This window comes from Pieris napi, chromosome 6 (genome assembly GCF_905475465.1).
Source record: "Pieris napi chromosome 6, ilPieNapi1.2, whole genome shotgun sequence".
Classification (NCBI taxonomy): domain Eukaryota; kingdom Metazoa; phylum Arthropoda; class Insecta; order Lepidoptera; family Pieridae; genus Pieris; species Pieris napi.
The window spans coordinates 3,907,683-3,932,799 of record NC_062239.1 but is presented as its reverse complement, the minus strand read 5'-3'; the positions used below and the strand labels follow the sequence as shown (position 1 = coordinate 3,932,799).

General features: G+C 32.6%; 1 protein-coding gene across 7 annotated transcripts in view; it reads right to left on the bottom strand.

Moving 5' to 3' along the window:
* The window catches only part of LOC125050542 (furin-like protease 1, isoforms 1/1-X/2), a 169,399-nt gene extending 144,781 nt beyond the window's left edge, over nt 1–24,618 (bottom strand). For 2 of the 7 annotated variants that reach the window (XM_047650457.1, XM_047650463.1), the window contains exons 1-2: nt 24,469–24,618; nt 22,435–22,709 (exon numbers count right to left, since the gene is read on the bottom strand). In XM_047650457.1, the coding sequence (XP_047506413.1) occupies nt 22,435–22,581 (147 nt within the window). In that variant the 5' untranslated portion in view covers nt 22,582–22,709; nt 24,469–24,618. Of the gene's footprint in view, nt 1–22,434; nt 22,723–24,468 lie in introns of all 7 variants that reach the window. The other 5 variants (XM_047650462.1, XM_047650458.1, XM_047650459.1 and 2 more) reach the window with 5 other exon arrangements.
* Nucleotides 24,619–25,117: the final 499 nt, after the last annotated feature.

Below are 25,117 nucleotides of genomic sequence, written 5' to 3'. Positions count from 1 at the left end.
GGTCGATGTCCTATATATACTTCATCTAAAAACGGCTACTATTATCGAATAAAATCGAGGCATAAAATTGACCGAGACGAGATAAATAAAAGAATTGTGTAAAATGTCGGGTAGGTAGGTACCTACCCACCGCGGGCGCACGAACCCTGCTAATCTATAGATTTTGCATTCAAACGACTGTCACGAAGTAATAATTTCACGGCCATAGTAAAAGAACAACTTAAACGAGTGTATTTTAAATGATATTTTAATATTAGATCTTAGAATGGGTTTGTGCCTTTTTATACGCGCAATATAATAATTATAATTTAAAAAAATAATAATTATAATAATGTAAATATCTGTTGTATTGCCTTTTATAACACAATGCGCCTATTCTATTTAGGTACATGGATACATATCAAAACATTGTAATTGTAAAAACAATTTTAAAAGAGTAAGTATGTTTTGTAAGTTTTTTTTTTTCAAGTATAGAGTTCTTCATTCTTCTCCATATGAAACTACCCTTTGGAAGGGGCAACTAGTCTTTTTTTTAACTTGTAATTTTAACTTTCAAAAGTACCTTTTTAATAGGCCTAATTGAAATAAGTAATTTGACTTTGTCAATATAAAATTTAAATCTGATCGACGTCCTGATGGACAGAAAAACTTCCGGTTATGTTTCCATCACACTATTTTAAACTTTTATAATCATAGGCTGTGATATAGGATGCTAATGAATATTAGGCCTTATTCAACACGCTTTTCAAATACATTTTGACGGAAGGAAAGCGACCTTAATCGTATGCGCAGGGTCAATTGCGTATAGAGAAAGAAAAGTCTGTTAGTGTATAGCTCATGTATTAGAACTGCGAATCCCGCATTTCTAAATCCAATACACACACAAACACACGCACACAAAAGTACACAGTAGGGACATACCGTTGTCTCGACTCTAAATGTGACCCAAAGGCCCGAAAATCAACGAAGTGGGTCAAGTACAGCACTATAAAATGAGGGCACTCGCGAGCCCTCTGGCATTGAGAGTGTCCATGGTCCATCACTTAACATCTGGTGAGCCTCCGGCCCAATTACCTCCTGTTCTATATAAAAACTTCTAAACAACTTTCAAAAAAACAAAAGCGCACCACAAAGTGTATATGTATGGAGCGGTTATAATAAGCTAAACATTTCCGCTACTCTATTACAATAAGTATGCGACGGACAGACAGTCGTTTGTGTCTATTGTGGTTTTGTTCCTCAAGTACTTATTGGTCAAGAGACGCCGCAGGATTAATTGCAGCCATTATGGAGTAATGATTTTATCTTTAAGGGCATATGATAGTTTATGAGTTAGGTAGAGCTTTTTGGCAACAGTATTTGTTTTTATTATGCATACAAAATTCGAGATAAGAATTTGATTTTAATCATAATACGTTATGAGATATCTCTTATTACTAATTTCGTTATTTATTTATATTAAAAACACTTATGTCTTAACAGGTGACCTAAATTGACAAGACTGCACAACAAGTGAATAAAATTTACAGACGTTACAAAAAAACAAACACAAGAAATTAATTGGGAACAAAATTACACAATAAAAAATACAAGAAATGAACTGGCCACTAACAAATAATATAACTTTTTATTATTTATTAAAGCCAAAAAATTCAAAAAGAAACCGTTTGCAATAGTAGTATACTAATTTTATAGTACACTACAACTACATAGTCTACTGTATAGTAGTATAGTATACATACTATTGTAGTCTAACGGCAAATCATAATAATACACTAAGCAGATTTAATATTTTACGTTTAAAACAAATTGAAGTCTCAATATTTCAAAGGTGGACAAATTACCTGGGCCCCAGGCCCCAATATTAATCAGAGGTAAAAAGCCCACGACGTAACCTTCAACGCTAATGATGGTTTAGTTCGGTAAAGGTGCTTATACACTATTAAACGACCAACGAATTTTACGTACTATGAAATTCATATCTCTACGAATATTGAACAAGTAAATTGTCAAAATGATAATTGACTTTCGATTTGCAACTTTAATTTGAAAGAATACACACCTATGCAGTCTATGAGTAAGCGTAATATCCGTTGCACAAATTATACCTATGTCTCATTTGATTGCATTTTGCCAATATAAAGCGCTATTATAAGCCATATTTTTTAAACTCTACAAATTGGCAATTTGTATTCAATAGTATTAATACAATATACTTTTACATTTGTACGTTGTATTGGCGCCTCTTACATTCACTCGAATGAGAACAGACCATAAATCGTGATTAGCAATACGGGGTAATAATAAAAGCTCACGAGGGACGACCTTCATTAAAACAGGTACAAGTTTTTTCGAGTCTCCAATCTTACCTCTCATTATCCTCATAATCACTTGTCTAAGACTATATTAGCATTCCAGAATATTTTAAACGTTATTTCGTGCATTTCGCTTAAGATTATTTGTTTTTTCGTCACTTAAGAACTTATTTATAAACCAACTACGCGTTCACGTGGAAAAATAGAGTGGCTTTAAATAGATCTTTAGACTTAGTTTAGATAACGGTTTGTTATTATCGAATATAATTATGCAATAATCTCTTAATTAAAGAATAGCTGAGTAGCGTTTATTAATTTGCAAGGGGAATTAAATATTTTCAGATTAAGTTTAAAATGCAATAAACGATTCCGGAAAAGAAAGGGAATTGTAATTGGTATTTGTACATTACGATAAATATTTTTATAAACAGTGTTTCAGTTCATTATGTAAAGATACAAAAGATACAAACACAAATGTTATAAAATATAAATTTATATTTTTATCAATAAATTCTTATCTGGCTCCATATCTTTCTATCTTGAGCATTTTTCTCCCAATCTTCCCCATCAACTCCTTTAAGTTCGTCAGCTCACCGTGAAGAGACCTTTGCCATTTATCTATATATATGAAAATGAAACCCGTTTTCCGTTGTCACGACATAACATGAAAACGGCTTGACCGATTTGTCTGATTCTTTTTTTATAATATTCCTTGAAGTACGAGAATGGTTCTTACGGAGAGAAAAATTAAATAAATTGAGTGAAAAAGTCTAAAAACAACACTTTTCTATATTCCCATACAAAATATTCGTAATAATATTTAAATGCAATTTGAACTTTAATACCATATCATAAAGTTCAAGTGTTAGTGGAGGGGTTCCGGGAAGGTAAATTTTTATTTTTTGACATAATGTATTTACAACAAATATTATCAACTTTATTTTTTAAGAATCGACTGTTAGGCGGTACGATGTTCGCCAGGCCAGCTAGTTTTATATAATTAAATAGATTTTTACATAATTATAAACGTAACGCAACGCAATCCGACCGTAACGTAATCCAAACCAATCCTAACGTAAACAAATATTTGCACATATTAATTTAATATAAATAACTAAAATAGATAATCATTTCAAAGCATACTTCCCGGAATGTGACCATATAAACATAACGGAGAAAAAAACAGTCAATCGAATACCGAAAGTAATTGCTATTTAATTATACAATATTATCAATTGCGTATTAATTTTTCTCTAAACGTCTAAAGCTGGATGTTTCAGTAGGTACCCTCTTATAATTGGCATACCTATAGAACTATGCAGTACTTGGAAACTCGTGAACTCGCGGAAGTTGGTCGAATGCCTGAGATGTAGTCGGGCAATTGGTGCATTTCAAATTTTGTGGTTTCAATTATTTCATTTTCGTCATATATGAGTTATATTATGGAGGCGTCTTGGGGGAAGTATATGGTAAGTCTTCCCTGTATTCGTAGATGACGTAATTCGTTCGATTGTGATTGGTCAGAGACCAGATCGCGCGTCTGTCAATGGACGAGAGACGCTTTTACGAATAAACAAAACGCGCTATCGTTTTGGTTTTTTTACAATCTAATTCCATGGACTCCAGTTTATATGCCATGTGCATGATCCACTAATCCACGGAGGCGTACAGCGTTATTATTTACGGTCTTATTCATAAGGTGGCCTTAATTAAAGAAAGTTTTGTCACATTTATTTGTTTGCATAGCGACATCAGTATAGACAAAAATGCTGTTCGAGGCTTTGTAATAATATAAAAAATGTAAGCTATTTTACTAAGTATCTAATTTAAAACTCTAAAGGATCCTATCGTCTTAAGCAATCTAGGTTACAGGCCTTTGAAAGTTTAATTTTGGTTATCTTCATCAAAGATCTCGGGTAATCTGATTCGAAGTTTCAATAAAACGGCTCACGGAGCATATTGTGCGGTTTTCAAGCTGTCCTATCCTATTATATTAAGGTATTTGGAAGCGAAGAGTAGATATTTATAATTATTATTAATGACACAAATTAATGGCACAATATATTTATTTAAATAATGTTTTTCTGTACTTCACTGCGATGATAATCAAATTATTCCGTTCTTGACTTTAATCTTTTATATTTCCTTACAGTTCAATTACTGGAACCATAAAGTAATCATGCCAGTGCAATAAAATGTGCTAAACATTATGCCCGCCTTTCACTGCGAGCGGAACGGACCCATTACTGACTCCGCTATACTCGTAACGATTATTTTCATACATTTTCATTTTCATTTCCGTGGGAAACTCGGTCAACTCGCTAACCTCATATGTGACTCTTTCAACTCGCTCTCTCCGCTGCGCTCGTCTCCGCTTTGGTGGAAGCACATGTATGAAAATCATCGTTCCGAGTATAGCGGAGTCCGTAATGGGTCCGTTCCGCTCGCAGTGGAAGGCGGGCATTACACCTATGTCAACGTGTATATTTGACAGATACGCTAAAATCTATGGTCTAGATAAAAGTACCGGCATTATATCTTTCAATTAGTTATGCTAAGAAAAAGGGCATTTACATAAAACCTTCGTTTAAAGACTATCTTAACACGTGTCTAATATGAGTCACTTACATAAGGGTCAAGTCGGAAGCGATAATGCTTTCATTATGGAATACAAATGATTCCAGATGTCAATCAATAGTAACTAACGAAATCTTTTATTTACGGAGGTTTTATTAGAAGAGAAATTAAATATATAGATAACTAGCAGACTGTCCAGCATCACATGGCTGAATGTATTAATATTTTAAATGAAAAATATATTTCAATTTAAACCTATTTATATAGATAGAACAAGGAGCTTTCGGGCTCACCTGATGTTAAGTGATACAGCCGCCCATGGACACTCTTCTTTTGCCTAGCTGTGTCGGCTTTTAAAGGATTGGTATCTTAAAAGATCTTCCGAATTAGTTCGGATTCAGTGGGCTGGGGAGCACATGGTGGTGCGCGGCAAAAAGGCTCTGTTGCAGATAACTTAGCTTAGCTTAAAACTACATAATTTTCAAGTTATATGTTAGTACTCTAACTTTTAAATTCTTATTGTGAATGATATGTATGTTGCGTGCTTAAGAAGAACTTTTCATGTCTTTTCGTCTCCTTTTGAGAATAAACTTTTGATTAGAGACAAAGATGACAAAGAAATAGACTAAGAAAGTCCAATTATTGATCTGCACCCAAATTCAAATCTATTTGAAATCGGAATTTCAAGATCTAATAATTTAATTTGCACAAATTCAGGTTCGCGTCTAATTAAACCAAGTGAAATTGTAACCCGATTGCGGATAGGAAGAAATACTTGCGGTGAAATGAACCGTGGGTGTTTTGGTGTTCATTTCAATGATATTCCAACACTATTTTTTCTTTCACCTCATTAAATTTAACCACATTTACTACTAAGATATTTGTATATTTAAGGACAGATAATCTTCTCTAACTGTTTTTCTAGCTAATTCCCCGACTAAATTATCGTCGGAGGTATTAAGTAACTTATCTATATGTATAATTGTATAACTTAAGTAAATAGCATTGGTAACTAGGATGATTAAGCACTACTTATTTCATTTAACAGCTTTTTGTATAATAATTTCAGCAAATTTGAGAAAGATGTCTCTTAAGCTTTTGTTTAACATTATTACTTTGAAGCACTTATCTTTTACGTTTATTCCCATAATTTGTTCAGTATTGTGCCTGTCTATACATTGGACAGTCAGGCAGTACTTTGTCTAACCCTGAATCTGTGAAGATAAGACAAGAATTCACCGTGACCTGTCAACATCTGTGTAAATCGTCTCTCATTACGATAAATTGTATATTACATTTCCCTTAATCAAATTAATGAACCCTGAATTTCCAATTCAATGTCATATTACCGTTGAGTTTAGAGGAATTAACGCAATCGGTTTAGGAAAGGCGAGTGCTATGAATAAGATAAGGCTGACACAAAGCGTCTTCTAGCCTCCCTATTAAGGGGGTTGGAGCTTACGACTTCCGCTCAAAGACGTTCGTTGCGCACCCCTTACAGTAGATTCAAAAGAAATGCTATTTGGACGTTCGATTGTTTGAAATGTCAGAAATGGTTGATGTTTTTAATGAGAGGTTCTATATTTGAAATTATAACACACGCTCCATTTTTAAATTTAGTACGACGATTATTCTAGTAATAAGTATTACTTTTGTCATTTTTTAATTATGTTTCTTAATCGTCACTTATTTTATACTAGAATCAAATACATTCTCTTGTATATATACAAAATTATATCTTTAGAACTACTAGGCTTACCAGAGCCGCCAACATTATTTACCCTATAGCACTTAAATGTTTATAAAATAATTACACGAATTTAATCCAAAACGGTTTTTCATTTCAATGGGATAGTTGTTACATGCAGAATCGAGTCACAGAACTGCTGTAATTAAAACTCCATTATTTGTTAAGTGTCTGAAAGCTTGGTTTATTTGTTTGAATTTCACGTGAATATTCGAAATTTAAAATTCAAATTCTATATGTATTCTAAAAATATACTGTACGAAAGTTATCTATACAACTTTCATTTGTTGCTGAGAATAAAAAGGGAAACACACCATTACAAATTTTCTAGGATAGGAAATCCGTAACCATAACGGAGCTAACCATTTCTATGTACATTTCTAACGCTGTAGATTAGAATTCGGTGCGTACTCGAAAACATATGTTTCACTGGTGATACACCCAGTATTACATAATCCATGTGTTAACCATTAGACCGGTGACCGCTGGATCAAAAGAGCGGAGGTGGGCCTACTCCACCCGACTGGCTGTTTCAGTGCACAGGAATCAATCACACACGTAGTCCTGGAATGCGTGGCTAACCCCAACGAACAGAAATCCTCGGAGCAGTGAGGTCACTCCCTAAAGCCTGCGAAGTGCACAGAAAACTTCTGAGCTTCTGCCCTGCGATTCTGTAACTCACTTTTCGAACTCACACAGCGGATTTCGCATCGACGGTCGCTCTCAAATGAGTCGTGAAGCAGTCATTTTATGATTTGGCATTCTGAATGAATGCCAAATCATAAAATGACTGCGAGTTCGAAAAGTGAGTTACAGAATCGCAGGGCTGGTATTTACGCACAACGGACCAAGTCAGCGTCTAAGTGCGGAAATTTAGGCCAGTAACTGGCGGCAAGTGGCTCAGGGCAGGGAGAGGTGGAAGTTCCAAACAATAATAAATTTTATTTTAATAATTTATATTTTAACTAGCTACAACCTTCTCTACAATATGTCCTGGTTAAGCACGGCTGAAATTTTAATATTTTGGAAGTGAGTTTTTTTCTCACAGCCAGCGGTAAAGCCACCTATTTATTTAATTAATTATTTAAGTGTGTATTAATACTGCAGCGAAATGTGAATAAATTAAATAAATGATATCGATTTAGTTTTGAGTTAAAAACATTCTTCTGTATATTCAATAACAGTATAGATTAATTTTCATTATACATATCATGAAATGATTCTAAACTACGAATGTTTTTTTACGGCGCGGCAAAAACAGTTTGTCGCGATAGTGCTGGCATTAACTAATTGATAAGACGTTGAGCCCAATTTAGATCAATGACTGCAATTTCAGATATAGTAGTCAAACTAATTGAAATTTATATCCCTTTACTCGTCCTGTAATTGCTATAAGAAGATTTTTGATATCTGAGAGATTGCTTTAAATTCATAATATGTGACATAATTGTATCAGACGCAGATCAAAACCAAGAAAATTTTACAGCATTTATTTATTTGGGAATCAAAACAGATACATCTGTATACAATAAAAAATAAACACATTGGATGTATCCCCAAAAAGTTTCACTAACATAGTAGTAGCTATAATAAAGAAGAAAGATACAAGGATTAGTACATTATGTTTTAAATTATTTTTAAACATAGCAGTAGAAGAGTGCGAAAAAGGGTCGATGTTACTGGTAGAATCTTAAGCAGAACACATCCTGTGAAGAGGCTCACGGAACCCAATGTTGGTTCTGGGAGTCGGAAGGTTAAAGGTTTTGTGTGAGCGTAGAGACCTGGCAGGAACATTGAATGCTATGAGTTCAAGAAGATCTAAACAAGTTAGTTCATGTACGCATATTTTTCTTATAGCGACACAATCTATCAAATTACGCCTAGTACTCAAAGAAAGTAAGTTATATTTTTTTAAAGTTCCTTGTATTTAGCCCTGTCACAATTCATGCGATAATTTAAAATACGATGAGTCATCTTATGAGTGAGTAAGAATTTAACAGGTATTTACAAAGTTAAATCCCCAGTTTGTTAGAGATAAACGTAAACAAGTAGGGCTTAGGTATGAGCTATTACCTGGGTTCACAGGTAGCGTATTTTAGAACGACCGTAAGATATTGCGGTTAACTGCTTTATGCAGTCCCCGACCACACACCGGCAGCGTTAGAGGGTGTAATGGGGAGCCTTTAGAAAAGGCTTTTCCAGTGAAAACGTTGCGGCATGGCCATGCTGCCAGTAAATTAAGCATTATCTTCCTTTAACTGCGAGCAGCTGCGTGAGACTAAATAAGTGGGAGTAAGTCTGTACAGTCGTCAGTCATATTGTTGGTAAAACAGCAAACAGCGACGTGGAAGGAAACAAAAACAAAAACCACAATTTTTTCCGGGATATCATTATGACTGAGACAAATAAAAAGTAGCCATGATGATCGCATTAGAAAACGTGTAATCAATAATAGATTAATTAAGATCAATGAAGAATAATTGTAGTACCTTGCAAATTGATTAATAAGGATAATGTCATTCTACGTCAAACCAGCGATAACATCAGAGTTATACCACGTGACCACGTTTTGTAGGTAAAGGCACGTGGCCATGGGTATTATCATTAGCTTCACCTCACTTTAATAAACATTTATCTTAATTTTTTCAGTAGCTCCTCTACAGACCACAACTAATGCAGGATTTTTTCCAAACTGTATTAAATAACTATAAAACTTATTTGTTGCAAATCTTAATCATTTGACACCTCAATCAACCATAGACAAAAAAAATGACACGTTGATTAAAAATGGCACGTTGAATTCCATTGGTTTTTTGATTCGGTTTATTCCATTATTGGTAAAGGTGTAAATGTATTTTAAAACATTGAAAAGTGCGTCATGGTACCGATAAAGATAAAAAATCTATCGACAATCTTAAATCGCAAAAGCAAAGTTAATATTACAAAGCGAAATGCGGATTGTTCCATTGTTCTTTTTACCATATTTCCGTTGATAGGACCGGACGTGCAATCATCTGAGATGTCGGCGTTTTGCCAAAATGCGTCGGCGCCCGGCTACTGACCTGACTTAGAAGTGTGCCATCACACTATCACAATTCACACTCACTGTTTTAACAGTTATAATGCATACACTGCAAATAATTGTCGCCCTGAATTTACGTACAATGTGTAATAGAGTTCAAATTACATTGACAAAATATTATTTATTTAAATTAATCTATATTGTATATTTGTTTCCATCACAATTTGTCTGTGTTTAACGAACTTCGTTAATTAAAAGGTTTATTCATACATTTTATTATCAGCTACAAACGGAGCTTGGCGTAAGTATGACGAGGTATATATAATAAATAAGTTCTTAAACGCCTTTAGGGAATAAATTCCATTAAACCTTCCTTAGACTTACAACGTATGCGTAAATTAACTAACGGTTTCTTTAAAATATTGCGACGGCGAAACAGTTACGCTACTAGTTCTATGAACAGAAAGGTCTGTTAAGTCATGTACTATAAAACTAATAAGCAATATATAGGATATAGAAATAAAACCACAGGTGTCATGTTAGTAAGGTTTTAATGAGTTAGTACTATACTAAATAATAAAAGATTATTTATTTGTTTTATATATATCTAAATTGTATAATAGTTAATACATAAAGGAATGATTTCTTCGCAGCGCTGCGATTTCGTAATCAAAAAATGGACGTAGGACAATGATCCTTCTTGAGCACGCTATTACAATGTTACCCTTGAGTGGTCAAGCAGAAAGTTTGCTTTTTTGTTTGTATAAAACCTTTTTGTATTAAGCATGAGCCTACCTCAGTTTCTGGATATGATGTTTTAAATGTTTTTGTTATGCTTACAATATCAACATGGTAAATACATAAAGTCCTCGTTCGTCTAAAAAGCTACTATTTTTTATAAAATAGACCATAGATTTAATATTGCGAGAGCAAATTTTAATAACCACTACCAAGTAACAACAGATACTTGGTCTTTAATAAAGACTGTTGAATAAAGTATCATTAATAAAACAATAATACCTACAAATCTGGCTCTCATTCACGAGAATTTAATAAATATATTAATAAAACAATCTAGTAATATTCTGAAGCATTCCAACCTGGCACTTTCAGGTCAAACGTTTCTAAGAAACCATTACCTATATATAACTCTAGTTAATTTAATTTAAAATCGCGATAGTAACGTTAAAATTATTTATAAAACTGTTGTATTGTTAACAACAATATATTTTCTGCATTTAAATTAGTACTGGCGAACTATTGTTAACAAAGAGTGCATAATTATTACATGAAACAATAATATTATTTTTATATCTTTGCAATAAACACGAGCATAGGAAATATAATAAACATTGCAGTAGTCACGAGTTTTCTTATTTGTTTTGTTATACATTTATAACTAAATCCTAATAACAATGTCTTTAACCAGAATTAAAAAAATACACGTTTCCGACGTCTGAATTTGCAATCCATTTTAAGAAGTAAGATTCTTTATTTATTTAAAATTTAAATTCAATTAAATTTTATAGGGGCTATGAAAATACTTTATAAAAAAATGTATTATAACAAAATATAATTTGTCTCTTTCCATCCATTTTGTTTGAAATACATAACATAGTTTATACGTAATAACGTACTTACATTGTTTTAATATGCGTATAAACTAAACACGTGTACGGATATTTTTGTTTAACTATGCAGTTTCGTGAATTTAAATTTGATTGTTAATATAACTGACTTTCATCTGCACAAAACCTACGTCAATAATAATAAACAAGTAGCGCTACTACTCAAAATGGTGAGGTCTTGGCCTCTGATTGCATCCGTTTCTTGTTATTTTTGTTTGTAAGAGTAGTTGATCATCAGCCGTCTGTGTCTCACACATGTGGTAGATTTTTGGATTTTAAGATATACGGTTTTCCCTTCGATGTTCCATCACCGTACCTACTATAAAGAAACAATATTCTTTGGTAACAGCCGAATTCGACCTCAGGGAAGAGGGTCGCACGTTTAGACCACTAAGCTAACACTAATACGAGTAATGTTCGCTGACTATTTAAATATATAATATTTCACACAATATTTTTTTCCATCTATAAACTAACTTAAATATACTAATACGTAGTTAGTACCTACTATACCATAATAACGATTACCCAATATTGTCACAAACATATATTTATTATATAAACAAAACATATAAATAATGAATAACCTTCTTTCAAGTACACAGTATCCCAAAGGGTTCTATTGATAAATATTCGTGCGCTGCGTTCAAAAATACCTTTTAATTGTATAAAAACTTTGTAATATAATCAGATTAGCAGCAATGTTTATCTTGCCTAAAAATTAAGGAAATACTTAAAGATTAAACAAATTAAGTGATAACAGCGATATTTTTTGGAACGATATCTTTTGATTACATCTAAAGATATTTTTAATCTGTGTTGCTCTCTATTAAAAAGAATATTGGTACACTTAACCCACATTTTGTGTATCACCTCTATAAAAAGAAGAGGATTGTTGACGTAGGCTGTGCTTTTTTGTAACAAAAGAAATTGTCTCTGGTTACGACAAAACATTAGACGATATGGCATATTCTCTCTCTCTCTATTATTGTACTATTATTGATAGTACCGGTGACCTCAGAGCTGGTAAGGTTACCACGCAACGTCAATAGCGATTCCTTTTCCGTATACTAGATTATTGTACCACGCAATACCACATTAAAATTGTGTTACGTCATGAGAAGATGTCTTTATACTATGGGTTGAAGTAATGTGGTAAGTTTTCTGTTGCTATTGTTAGCCTTGTAGCTGTAGCTAGATACAAAATTATGAGAATAAATACAAAATATTAAAAAGTGAAGTTTTCCGCAAAATATGCAAGTAAAGCTTTATATTAATTCTGCGATATTCAATTATTCGTTATCTGTTATTAAAATATCGAAACGCGGCTTTAGACATGGCAACATCACGTCAATACCTATTATGTTATCGAAAACATGCAATGGATAGCATAAATATAACGCTATCTAGGGTTGTCTGGGTTTAAAATATTTGTTAGTTGTAATAATATTAATGTACACTAATACTACACGTGTACACTATAGAATATTTTCAAAATGTTATGGTTTCGCATGAAACCTTCGCCAGAACTACCACGCCATGGAATCTATTGACAATAGAGTAAAGTGATGTATTACACTTTTATAGAAGACATCAATATTTAAATTAAGTATCTTCCTTGATCCAATGCGATTAACGTACAGGCCTCGGTTTGGATTCCCACGGAAACTAGTTATTTAAATTAAATAACCTATAGCCACATTTCATATACCTAATTGAAATATGGGGTACAGCATGCAAAAACAAAATTTCTACAATACAAACACTACAAAATAAATTAATAAAAGCACTATTCAGATACAATTTTTTAACACCTACTAATAAAATCTACCAAGAAACTAAAATTATGACGATTAAACAACTATATGTTTATAGCACCTGTATCCTTATTAAAAAAATTTTAAATAACTCTCTACATAGTAACTTATCATTTAATAAAATCAAATACACCACTACACGCAATACTCGTCGAGCGAGTTTGCTTATCTTGCCAAAGCCGCGCACAAATTATTTAAAGAGATCTATTAGGTATGAGGGTGTGCAATTGTTTAATCGGTTGCCGTCTAAGGTTCGTAACATTAGCGTGATTGATCAGTTCAAAAGGGCATTAAAGATACATATCAGAATGGGCCCATTAGACTAAAATTGGGCTAGCTGATGGCGACGTGTATCTCGATCGTATATACTTAATATTAAATTTCTCATGTAAATAAAAATTAATTTTTGTAATGAGAAATAAACTTCTTTAAACATTATAACCAACGTAATTTAAAACAAAAATATTTTATCCAAATAATAGTATAATTTTCATGTAATTTGTCTTTAATTTGGATAAATACATAACATATTATAATTATATTCACTACTTAAAGAAGTTACACATCCAAAAATACACAACAATGTGTATACAGTATGTATCGCTGAACTTTACTCAGACAAAGATAAATCACTTGACATAATAAACTTGACTTTAGAAGTAAAAATTGGTCATATAGGAATCAAAATAGCGCTCACGAGAATCTCAATAAAACTTTGAGGAATGGAAATGCGGTTAAAATGCGTTTTTTCCCGCAAGTGATTAAGCACGGCACCATAAGTACCAGCCCTAGATGTAAGTGACGTGGGCGCTTTTGTACGCTGGTTTCAGCTCGACGAAGCGGCAACACTATTCTCATCCTGTCAACTACTCTCACGTATTAATATCGTGACAACCCTGATATTAAGCTGTTTCTATACAATACCTCATATCTTCTTGATTGAAAATCTCAACCGATCTCAAACAGGAAAACCTTAATCAATCGCCAATTTTTCTTGTATTTTCATCTGTAATATGAGTTATTTGTATACTGAAAACAAACTCTTTTTTTCTATAAACATATCGAAAAAAAACGTTGTTTATAGATTTTAAACATCGAACAATTCCTCTTTTTACCCAACTCGAGGCTTAATTAATATTAAATTAGAAAAGTATTATCTTATTTAAAATATAGACACTATTATACAATCTTCTATATATATATATAATGAAAATGGTCTTCGTTTGAGGCTCAATCACGCCTAAACCACTGATCGTATCGACATGAAACTACCACCATTCGATGCGAAATTTAGTACATAGATGGTTTATGGCTATTTATTTATAAAATTCCAACGTTCCTCATTTTTTTATTGCTGTTTTACTTTTATGAAAATTTATCCATACGGACTTCACCGCGGAAACATTCGGGGAGGCTTCCTAGAACCTCTAAACGTCAACATCTGTTAAAAACTCGATTTTCGAAATATTTCAATTTTCTTAGCGGGAAGTTAAAAAGAAGAATAATAAAAATATGAAAAAAAATAAAATAATGAAACAAAATTTATTTTAATTCGTCCAGCAAAGCGGGCGCGAAACGGCTAGTGTATATATAAAAGAGACAATATCTATAAAACTAGCCTATACGCTGAAATACCTACCTTTAAGTTTATATAATACTTTTGTCACTTTATGAGTACACAATACACATATTAGAAAATTAATTAACCAACGATTATGTTATGATTATTAATACAGCCTGGAATAACTCATTTAGTAGTCAAAAATGTCTCAAGATTTTCACGCACATTATGAGCGAAATTTTATGGCGGGAAGACGCCATGATTGCTTTTTCGCCAAGTGTCAAATTTGGATGCCAACTGTCAAATTATTCATTCTCATTTGTAATATTTGAGTCTAAGCTACAAATTAACGTTTTGTATCTAGATCGACATTCGCTCTGCTTTTCCGAGACACACAAAAAGTAACAATATGCAACTAACCAACTTTGTATTGCGTACTCAATTATATACCTTAAATTTATATCCATTAAGTACAATTTCAATCATTTTCAAGTTCCTGCGCTTGCTATAAGCGGAATCCAGTGATCCATAGAATAACGACCAATGCGTATGTTTTCAAACCCAATAAATAGTCGTAAAGTCTTTATGGCTTTAGTAAAACATAGTTAAAGAAATAAATGTAAACTAATCCTGATTTATGTTAAAGCAAACATTTCGGCCAAACTTAATGTTTCTTAGAACTGTTTATATTATTGTAAACATAATTTCTGCAACAAAATACTGAAATTTATTCGACGTAAATATCACATACATAAGATATCTTTTTCATTCTGGGTAAATTGGCTGTCCTGTCACTATAATCGAATATTAACACATCATTATTAAAATTAATTAATTTAATCTGTGATTTATAAATAAAATTACGAAATGAATTTAAATTGATATGATGAAGCAGCTGAATATATTAACAGAACAAAAATTGTGGTGTGTTTTTTATCTGTGATTACTTTCTTTTATAGCTTAAGTTTCCTTCAACTTTAGAGAACTTTTCATGCAAATCTATAGATATAGATTTATTTTTCAGTGTTGCTTGATTGGTCTTATTATAAGTTTACTTATACAAGACTAATTTTTTAGAGCATTTTTGATATCGTACAAAAACATTGCAATCGGCATCGCTATCTCTTTTGAAAGTTGAGAGTAAGGGCACAGGTTCAAGACTGGATGTCCATGGTCGCCAATCCTACCGACTAACCAGTACGACTAAATACAATAAAAATCGTTCCTTACTACCAATTTCGCAATACTCCGTGACTACTTCAACAAACGTCAAAGTAAACACACCTAATACGACAAAATAAATATTTGCCTCCCAGCATTATAAAGGGCTTCTCTTTATAAGTTTTGAAGAGGTGAACGCCGAACAAAAATAGTTACCAAAACAAAATTTAAAACGGTTGTCACTTAAATAACTCTGTCCCTTTATATTTCCTCTTATTTAAATAAACAGTTGGCGACTTTATTAATGTATTTAGCTGTGCTCATAGTCGCTTGTTAAGAAATAACGGCAGTATTGACTATTATTCCTTATATGAGGCTTATATTGTTTAACAGATAGAAATATCATATAATTGTCCCTGGGGCTTGGTGATTGACTGGCTTGCAGTACGCATTTCCAGGTGCCAGCGCGTCGCCAGTGGCATACATATTTCTCTGGTTTATACAAATTGTATAGTAAGTCGATACTTGCGAGCTGTTAAAACTACCGCTTTGACTTCAGCGTTGTGCCTAAAGGCCGATTTACATTATCTTAGTGTTTAGGAGAGTGCTTTAGGATAGTACTTTAGTTGAAACATGTAAACGCTACTTGCTTTAGTAAACGCTACGCTAAAGAACTTGCCTTTCAAGTTTTACTAAAGCACTCTCCTAAACACTAAGATAATGTAAATCGGCCTATACACACGTAGATTTTTTAGTGTTGGACGTATAGTTTTTCTAACAATGTTTACCGTATAAGTATCTAGAATATAAATTCGGGCACATTCGGAGTTTAAACGACCCCAGGGATGATGGTAACACTGCTCTTGAAAATGGACGGTGAAACAAATAAATATTATTTACTTTTCGATAACAAAGGGTGATTGGCAGATGAGTGGAAACAAAAGTATTGGAATTTCCTCATCCCAAATCAAAATATCAAACACAGTATTGACAGAAATAAGGAAAAATTCTGGTGAATTACACTCTATTTCCGCCGTGGTTTCGAAAAGTTCAAAAGAAAAAATTCAATAGATTTCCGAATAATAAAAGGCATTACGTCAATATAAGATTTTTCAAAAAGTTGAATGCCGTAATTCAGACTTAGTACTCAAGGCAGTAAGGAATAAATAGGTTCACCATAGACCATAAAGATTTTTCGTCTTGACTTAGACATTAACTATCCAATTACCCTAATTTTAAATACAGTTTTTCCTCTGACTTTAATTTTGTTCCCTTTGGGGTAGACTCTTGGGCCGTGGGCAAGTGCACATGCGCTATGTAAGATTCAAGTTGGCGCCTGGTGCTCCCAGGCCTGATGCTTTCCTCACTCAACGAATAAACGTATCGCAATACAGCGAGGAAATGCTGCCAGCATTAAAGTGTACCTTTAATGCTGGCAGCTGACAGGGACCAAACGTTTTAAAATTGTTTTAATTTTCTTTTTATACATTTTAAATAATTATTATTATTACTATGCAGGTCAAGAATTACTGTATATTTAAAATATAATGTTTTTAAACCGATAAATAACAGCCGAGCGTGAATTAGTACGCGTATTTTTGTTCGTGTTATGAAGATTGAGAACGTGGGCGGTGACGTCTAATGGTACGTTTCCTCAAATCTCGTAACATGAGTTTGCATCGTATGCATTCATCTCAAAAATAGCTCACTAATTTTATCTCAGTACACTGCGGGTCGTAGGACATAGGGTTGACAGAAGTGGCTTATTATAATAATAATAAAGGCCGGCTTTTCCAAACTTTTGTTTAGTTAAACCGTTTATTTCAAATTTATAAATGTTGGCAATATACACTTTAGATTTGTTATATAATTTTTTTGAAGTTATACTTCTTTAGGCGCGTTATGAAAAATTGATGAGAGTGAAATTTTACGATGCGCGCGCACCGTGACACAAAATTAACAGAATGAAGTTGCCCACGGAAGATGCTACGGCATTGGACATAATTTAAAAACAACATTCGAATAATAATAGAATTTATGTTACACTTAATGTAAGAGAATAATAATAAGTATTTATTCATTTAATTTTTCAAAGGTAAACTGAACTTTATTAACTATAATGACTCCTTTTCCAGTCTTTGATTATTTAATTGTCATTAATTATTTGCATGCAATCAAAAACAATTTTTAATAATGCCAAAGAAGTATAGCTTCTTACGCGCGTACATAAGTACACGCACTCTTTTTGCTACTAAGATAAAGCTTAATTTCCTTCAGTACCAATGATCGGAACCCCTTCTCGGGAACGGCCTTTCCCTGCTTTTTCTAAACTTCGTTATCTATGGCTTTCTTTCTCCATTCTCTTCCTGCTAACGCTTCTATATCTTCTATCCACTTTTTTTTAGGGCGCCCTCTTCTTATTCTTCCCCTTGGTCCTTTCCATATGGTTGTCTTTTATCTGTGCATCTTGCTTTATGCCTGCCTATTGCCACTACTGGTTTAGGGCATATTGTAAAACATCTATAACTTTTGTTTTTCGTCTTATTTTTTGGCTTATATTGTTACTTAAAGATACGTTTACAGATTGTGTTATTTAAACTACGCGATGCCAACTCGTTTTGGCTTTGCTTTCTTAATTGTTTTTTTTATATTTCTGCCAACTCCTTATATATTTTCATTATTTGAGGTCCCCAAGTAATTTTTACATCCTCGATATTTTATGAAGTTTTATTTATTTTCTAAATTTAAGTTATCAATTAAAAGATAATGGAATCTTAACACAAAAGTATTCGATCATGGATACAAAATACATATGTGACTACGCTGAAAAACTATACATCATACTAATGAAAAATAATTAAAATATCTACATTATTAATGCAGAAGGTGGGTAGGAAATAACTCTAGAAAACCAAATAATAATATAAAAACATTTTACCGTTTCACTGATAATACAATGAAAAGCACTTGGAATCTCTGAACAACTTAGAGCCAATAGAAAGCAAATCCACGTCGAACGAAAGAGCTTCGTGGAACATCTATTTACAAGCGAAACAGAAATACAAACTCGAACAAATTCAGGAAATATATTCTTTCAAATTCGTTAATAATGATTTATTATAGGGGATCAAACAATTATTCAGCCGGGAAATAGAAATCAGAAGTGTACCAAAAGCAATAGACATGAAGATACCACGTGACTTATATTCAACAGATTTTGCATTTGTATGAAATTGTATAAGAGTTTTTTCAACTTCATTTATTTGGTTTTGATAGCCCTATGGCTTTCCATGTTACCTTTTATGACAGCATGATGTTCAGTCACTCTTCATTGTGGCTTGAATGGTTGTGAGAGCTTATTTTCGGGCAAGTTCGTTACACGCTAGTGTGATATGGCGATTTGCAAATTTATAATTTATATGTACGAAATTATTTTTAGGGGTTGTTAAAAATAGGTTTTATTCTTAAGGCCCTTTTTGCTGCACGCTACCCTTTATAATTATATAATATAATAATAAGGTATTTCCGAACATATTAGACATTTTTATGATGGTCCCTTTTGAAATGAACCATTTCTTAAAAGAACGACAACTCAATTGCGAACCTTCTAGCATTGTGACATGAGTGATGGTTATTACTTTACTTCAGATGAGCCTCCAAACGCCTGCTTACTGTTTTATAAAAAAAAATTGGAGTCTTAACAAACTTTGAATTAATGCAAATATCACTCAATTATTTCATGGGCCATATATATATATATGTTTTTGTTGCATATTAGATATTATTCTAAATAATGGCAAAAGTTCAGCTTTTATATTCAACTTTAGCTGTATACTAATTCAGGCCAGTCAGATAATTTAATCACATTAACTTTTTACTATTGGAAAATAACTGTCATACTTTGAGTTAATAAAAGCATATTTAATAAATAGAAACGTTACAAAAAATATAAAATGCTATGATAAATGGCCTATGCGTGAAAAAACCAAATTAATTCGTCAGCCCATCCTTCACATACGCATTGACTCGGTATTAATAAACTACAACACGGGTGGTCCGGTAATAAATACGTTCAGAAACCTATATGTTTAGCTCAAAGAGTTGACCGTTTAGCCTTGTAGACTCGTCTGCTAAGGTCAAATAAAACCTTGGTAAGGGATAAGAATTCCTATTTAAATATGAGACATTTGAATATTAGGTATATATATATATATATATATATATTGTTTTATTTCTTAATATATATCTTTTATATGTCGACGAACATAAAAAATCAGTACAACATTTTAGGTCTGTGTCTTAGATGTGTATCTAAGGCATGCCGGTTACTTCACCGTACAAGCGAGTGTTGAATGCGCACATATAAAGTCTATTGGTGCAAAGCCGGGGTACGAACCTACGTCCTCAGGGTTGAGAGTCGCACGCTGAAGCCTCCAACATACAAGCTTTTAATATAGAGTCTGTTCTACATATGAAACCTTTTGTACTGAAAAAACCCAACACTCTCTCAGCCCAGAAATTCGAACATAGGTTTTTACACTAAGTTAGAACTTATGTTAGTGTGGCTCAGCTAAGTCTAACTACGTCTTACAAATTTCAGCATCAAATTATACGGCCGCTTGCTATCAATAAAATTAACATTTAATTCCAAATATTAAATTTAGAATGGAAACGAAATCAAGTACTTGACAATTGGAAAACAACATTGGTTTCAGCGCCGACAATTCCATTGTTTTATTCAGTAAATTAGTTTTAGGTATTGCGTAGACAATTACCTGTTTAAGCCTAACGGTTAAGTTTTATAACCTTGAGATCGTGTCTTAGAACCCCAGATCAGTTATTTTTTTACTTTAAAAGGTTCCTAAATCTTACACATTATAATGCATTGTTATAATGAATCAAGACGTTTTTATTTTTTATCAAATTAACAGACAGGATTTTGACTCATAATGTGTTGTAGCGATAATATAGTACATACTACATACTTTTTATATAGAAATTGTAAGCATAAATACTAGAAAGTAAAAAAAACACATTCTACGAGTATATAATTCAATATCTTCTATTATATGGATGTTTAAATATAACTTTGTTGTTTTTTTTTAAATTATAAGAACATTTAATTAAACACATTACACAAAGAAGGGTTCACATATTTATTCAGTTTCGGCCAGTACTAGTTTACATCAAGTTTGTTTTCAAAAATATGAAGGAAATGCAGCACAAATTCCAACTTGCACCAAGCCAAATACTCGTAGATTCTCTCGTTAGGGTTGGATCTTCAAGACTCCGTAAATCTCACTAACAAGGAGCCCTTGCAAGCTTTTTATGGTCTGTTCGTACAATTCCAAGGACCAAGAGATATGATGTATGAGAATTCGAAAAGTAATTTGAATCTTGGTAAATCATTAAGGTATATTTTGACTGTGCCAAAAATAGTCACCATTATGATTAAGCTTTTTAAATACCACGAAATCACCTTTTAGTACACGTATTAAAATCTTTATCATTTACTAATTGAAACCGGCAAAGAAACTATTATATTATTTTAGTATTATATTCAATAACTATTATTTATTGTTTTTCTTGCTTGAAATGTCGAATGGATTTTAAACTACGTATTATATACAGAAACAATTTTTTTACATAGTCTATTCTTTAATAAAAAATTTTTAAAGAGCAGAGGGAAAATGGACAGAAAGCTCATCAAATGTTAAGTGATACCTGTGGACACTCTCAATGCCAGAGGGCTCGCGAGAGTGGCCAGCCTTTTAAGAATTGGTACGCTTCTTGAAGAACATAAGTCGATTGCTTCGGAAATACTTCACTGGGTAGCTGCTTCCATATATACATACATATGATGACATTTATTTAAATCAATTAGATGAAAAAACAAAAACATTAACTAACTTTAAAATGTAATTAATAAAATATATTATTAAAAGGAGTCCCTAAAGGCAAAATTCCGAAGATACTGGCAGCGTTCCCCCTTTGAATAGCTAGACTAAACCTTGTCCGAGGTAGCTGCCAGCTCTTCGGTCTCCTGTGACGTTGACTAACCTTTTTGCTATTTCCTTAAAACCGACGGACGGTTAATGACATTTATATCATAACCTTTAATAATTTAGTTTACGCTTAATTTCCACCAGCAAAATATTCAATGGTAAACTAATAAGTTTAACAAGCAAGATTTTAGTGTTAGTTCGAGTAGCCGCATTTCCTAAAGAACAAGTAACATCCAAAATGTATAATAGTTTAATTGGGCAACACTCTACTTGGTCAACTCTTGGTCTCTCTCACTATAATGATAACTCAATTTTTTTTTTGAGTTATCATTATATTAAAAGATGTATGAAAGTATATCAAATGTAAAAAATGCCAGCAGTAATTAGGATACTAGCCGACCAAGCGAAGTCTAGACCAACGGGTGGAATGCGACCTTTCCACTCCCACTCCACTTCAGTAATAATTACCCAAAGCACCCCTAACATTAGCGTCGTAGTGAAATACAGCGATTGGATTTAATAACATATATTTTCATGCTTTGTGTATTCAACGAAGGTTTTTATTAAGCTTTTTTGAAAATTTATCAAAAAGGTAACATACCTCTCCAAAATTGATGAAGCCGTGATCGGCAGCGACGGCGTCCGCAGCCTCCCTGCCTCCAGGCACGTGCACGGCCCATGTTGACGTATAATGGGCCCAGGCAGCACGAGCTAATACCAAGACGGCCAATAGGGCCAGGCGAGCCATCGCACACAGATACACTCACTAACTAGTACTTGTGAGCATTGCACACAGACATTAACTAGACTAGTAAGTGTCAATGTCAAGTTTGACGTCTAATTTTAAAAAGGTGATGCCACTGGCCTAAATGAAAACTGTTAATGCGTACTTAATGAAACGTATAAATCAGTTTTATCGTATTTGATAAAATGTTAAGATCACTATCTTTTAAAATATAGGAAGATATAATTTTTGTATTTAAATGGAATATTCTAGAAAATGAACGTCATTTATAATTTTAGTAAATATCGTGAATTCAGAAATCTATATAAATAAAAATTACTCGCAAAATTTGTTGCTTAGCTCGAAGAACGCCAGGACGAATTCTAGTATTTATATCTTAAACTTAGATGAAGATTTTTATAGAGGGAAAAATATAACAAATATAAAATTAAACATTTAGTTTTACTTAAAACCTAAGCATTTTGATTACGGAAAAGAGAACAGACTCTATGGGCTAGCATAGCAAAATGATTCGTATGTTGGTATGTAGCCACTAGAAAGGTAGGCTCAGTAAAAACATATTAAGGCGAAACGAAGTTCGCGGGGGCAGCTAGTAATCTATAAAATTATAACAGTATAACTTTATTTTATCAGTTTAATGGTATGATTTTGTTTTTATTACAACACGTTTTTAGATTAGATAATATGGGAATATAAGGTTAGCTATTTATTATCTTCCCATTCTCTGAATTATTCTTATATTAATTTATATTTAAGACGCGGGTTAAAGTTATTTACTTTAACCCTTAGAAATAATATTACCCTTACATTGTTAATCTGATAAACAACATTATTCTATTACGTATTAGCCAGGTAAATTATAAAAGGGCAATATTCCAATGACAACGTATAACTGTATGTGAATGATTAAAAGGATTATCCTTATTTCTGGTATTTATAGTTGTCAGGCGGAAATGTCTACCCGTTATGTCACGCTTTGAAATCTACAAATGGGTCAAGTAGAAAGCAAGGACACACAAATCCCACGAAGGGCTTTCCTATGATTGCCAATTAATACTAATTGATAATTCGTGATCAATAGAGATTGTGACCACTCTGATAAAGGATCTCATTTGTAAGTTTTGGGGCCTTATTAAATTTAAACTGACATGGTATACTATGCCCAGTTATATTACCTAATACTAATTATCATGCACATCGCTTTGTAGTTATTGCTACCCATATAATTTATGCGTTATACTACTTACTTCCTACTTTTCCCTATGATGATTATAAATGTGTATTTGCTTATAATTGGAAATGAAATTCGTTTTGCACATTTTGAAATGTTTATTTTATTTTAGATGTATTTAAGACATTAACGTGAATTCAGTGCGTAGTGAGTTTTATGTAAAAAGCTGCATACATATTAAATACAATGCTTATACTAATTATAGTATAAAAAATGCGATACCCTTGTACGAAGAAAAAATAAATTAAATATTATATAGGTAAACAATCGTCAGATAATGTAGGCACGGTGTACATGAAAAATTGATAAATAACAAATGTAGGCCATCGAATCGAGTACAATATTTAAATATATCGAAATATTTGCATTATTCGTAAGCAAACGGTCATCAACAAACAGTTTATTGTCAGACTCAAGACATATCTTATCTCTGTCCATTGACTCGCTATGTAAACAATACGTTTTTGTGACTAATATGATAATTTCTCTTACTAATTTATAGCTTATACTGTAGGGAATGTGATGGTAAGGACCAAGAATCCGTTTTCTGTACCACAAGACAATACTAGACGGTGTGAGGCGCCGCTATGACGAGCATTCACCTCTCGCATCCCGTCTGAATCTTTTAGGCCAGTGGAACAACCAACAAAAACACTTACAAATATATTAGATTATCCACTACGTAACACAGTACACTACTGTCATTATTAGACCACAATACGACTGTCAAATGACGCGTGAATATCGATACTGGGCATCGGACAACACACCCTCCGCGCACGAACGCGAGATGCTGACTGGCTCGTTTTCGTTTCGTTTCACTTTGCTCTCGCCAAATCGTCGCGATTGGACGACCAAGGCGACACATGCCAATGTTGCCATTTTTTGACAATTTATTTACAATATGCTACTATATATAGTAGTATTCTAAAGATTTAATTTTAGAAATAGTAAGAATAAGTAATTTAAATTTTATTTTTCTTTATAAGTTTTTTACTGGATTAACTGTTTTTTATTATATTCGTTTGTCCTTATATTTAATAGTAAATGAATTTAATTTATTTCGAGTTTATAATTTACACGATGAAGATTACACAATGTTAAGAAGAATAATTTTATTATTATTTATAAGAGTAGTTTCAGGAAGTTTTTTAAGTTGATTTATTTATAGTTATCCTTATATGTTTTTTTTACCAATTAATTTAAAAATTATAGTAGTTTATGTAAGAGTTTCTGGGATTATTATGGGGTGATTAATTAGTTCTATAAAATATATATATACATATATGTTTATAAAATTTATAATAA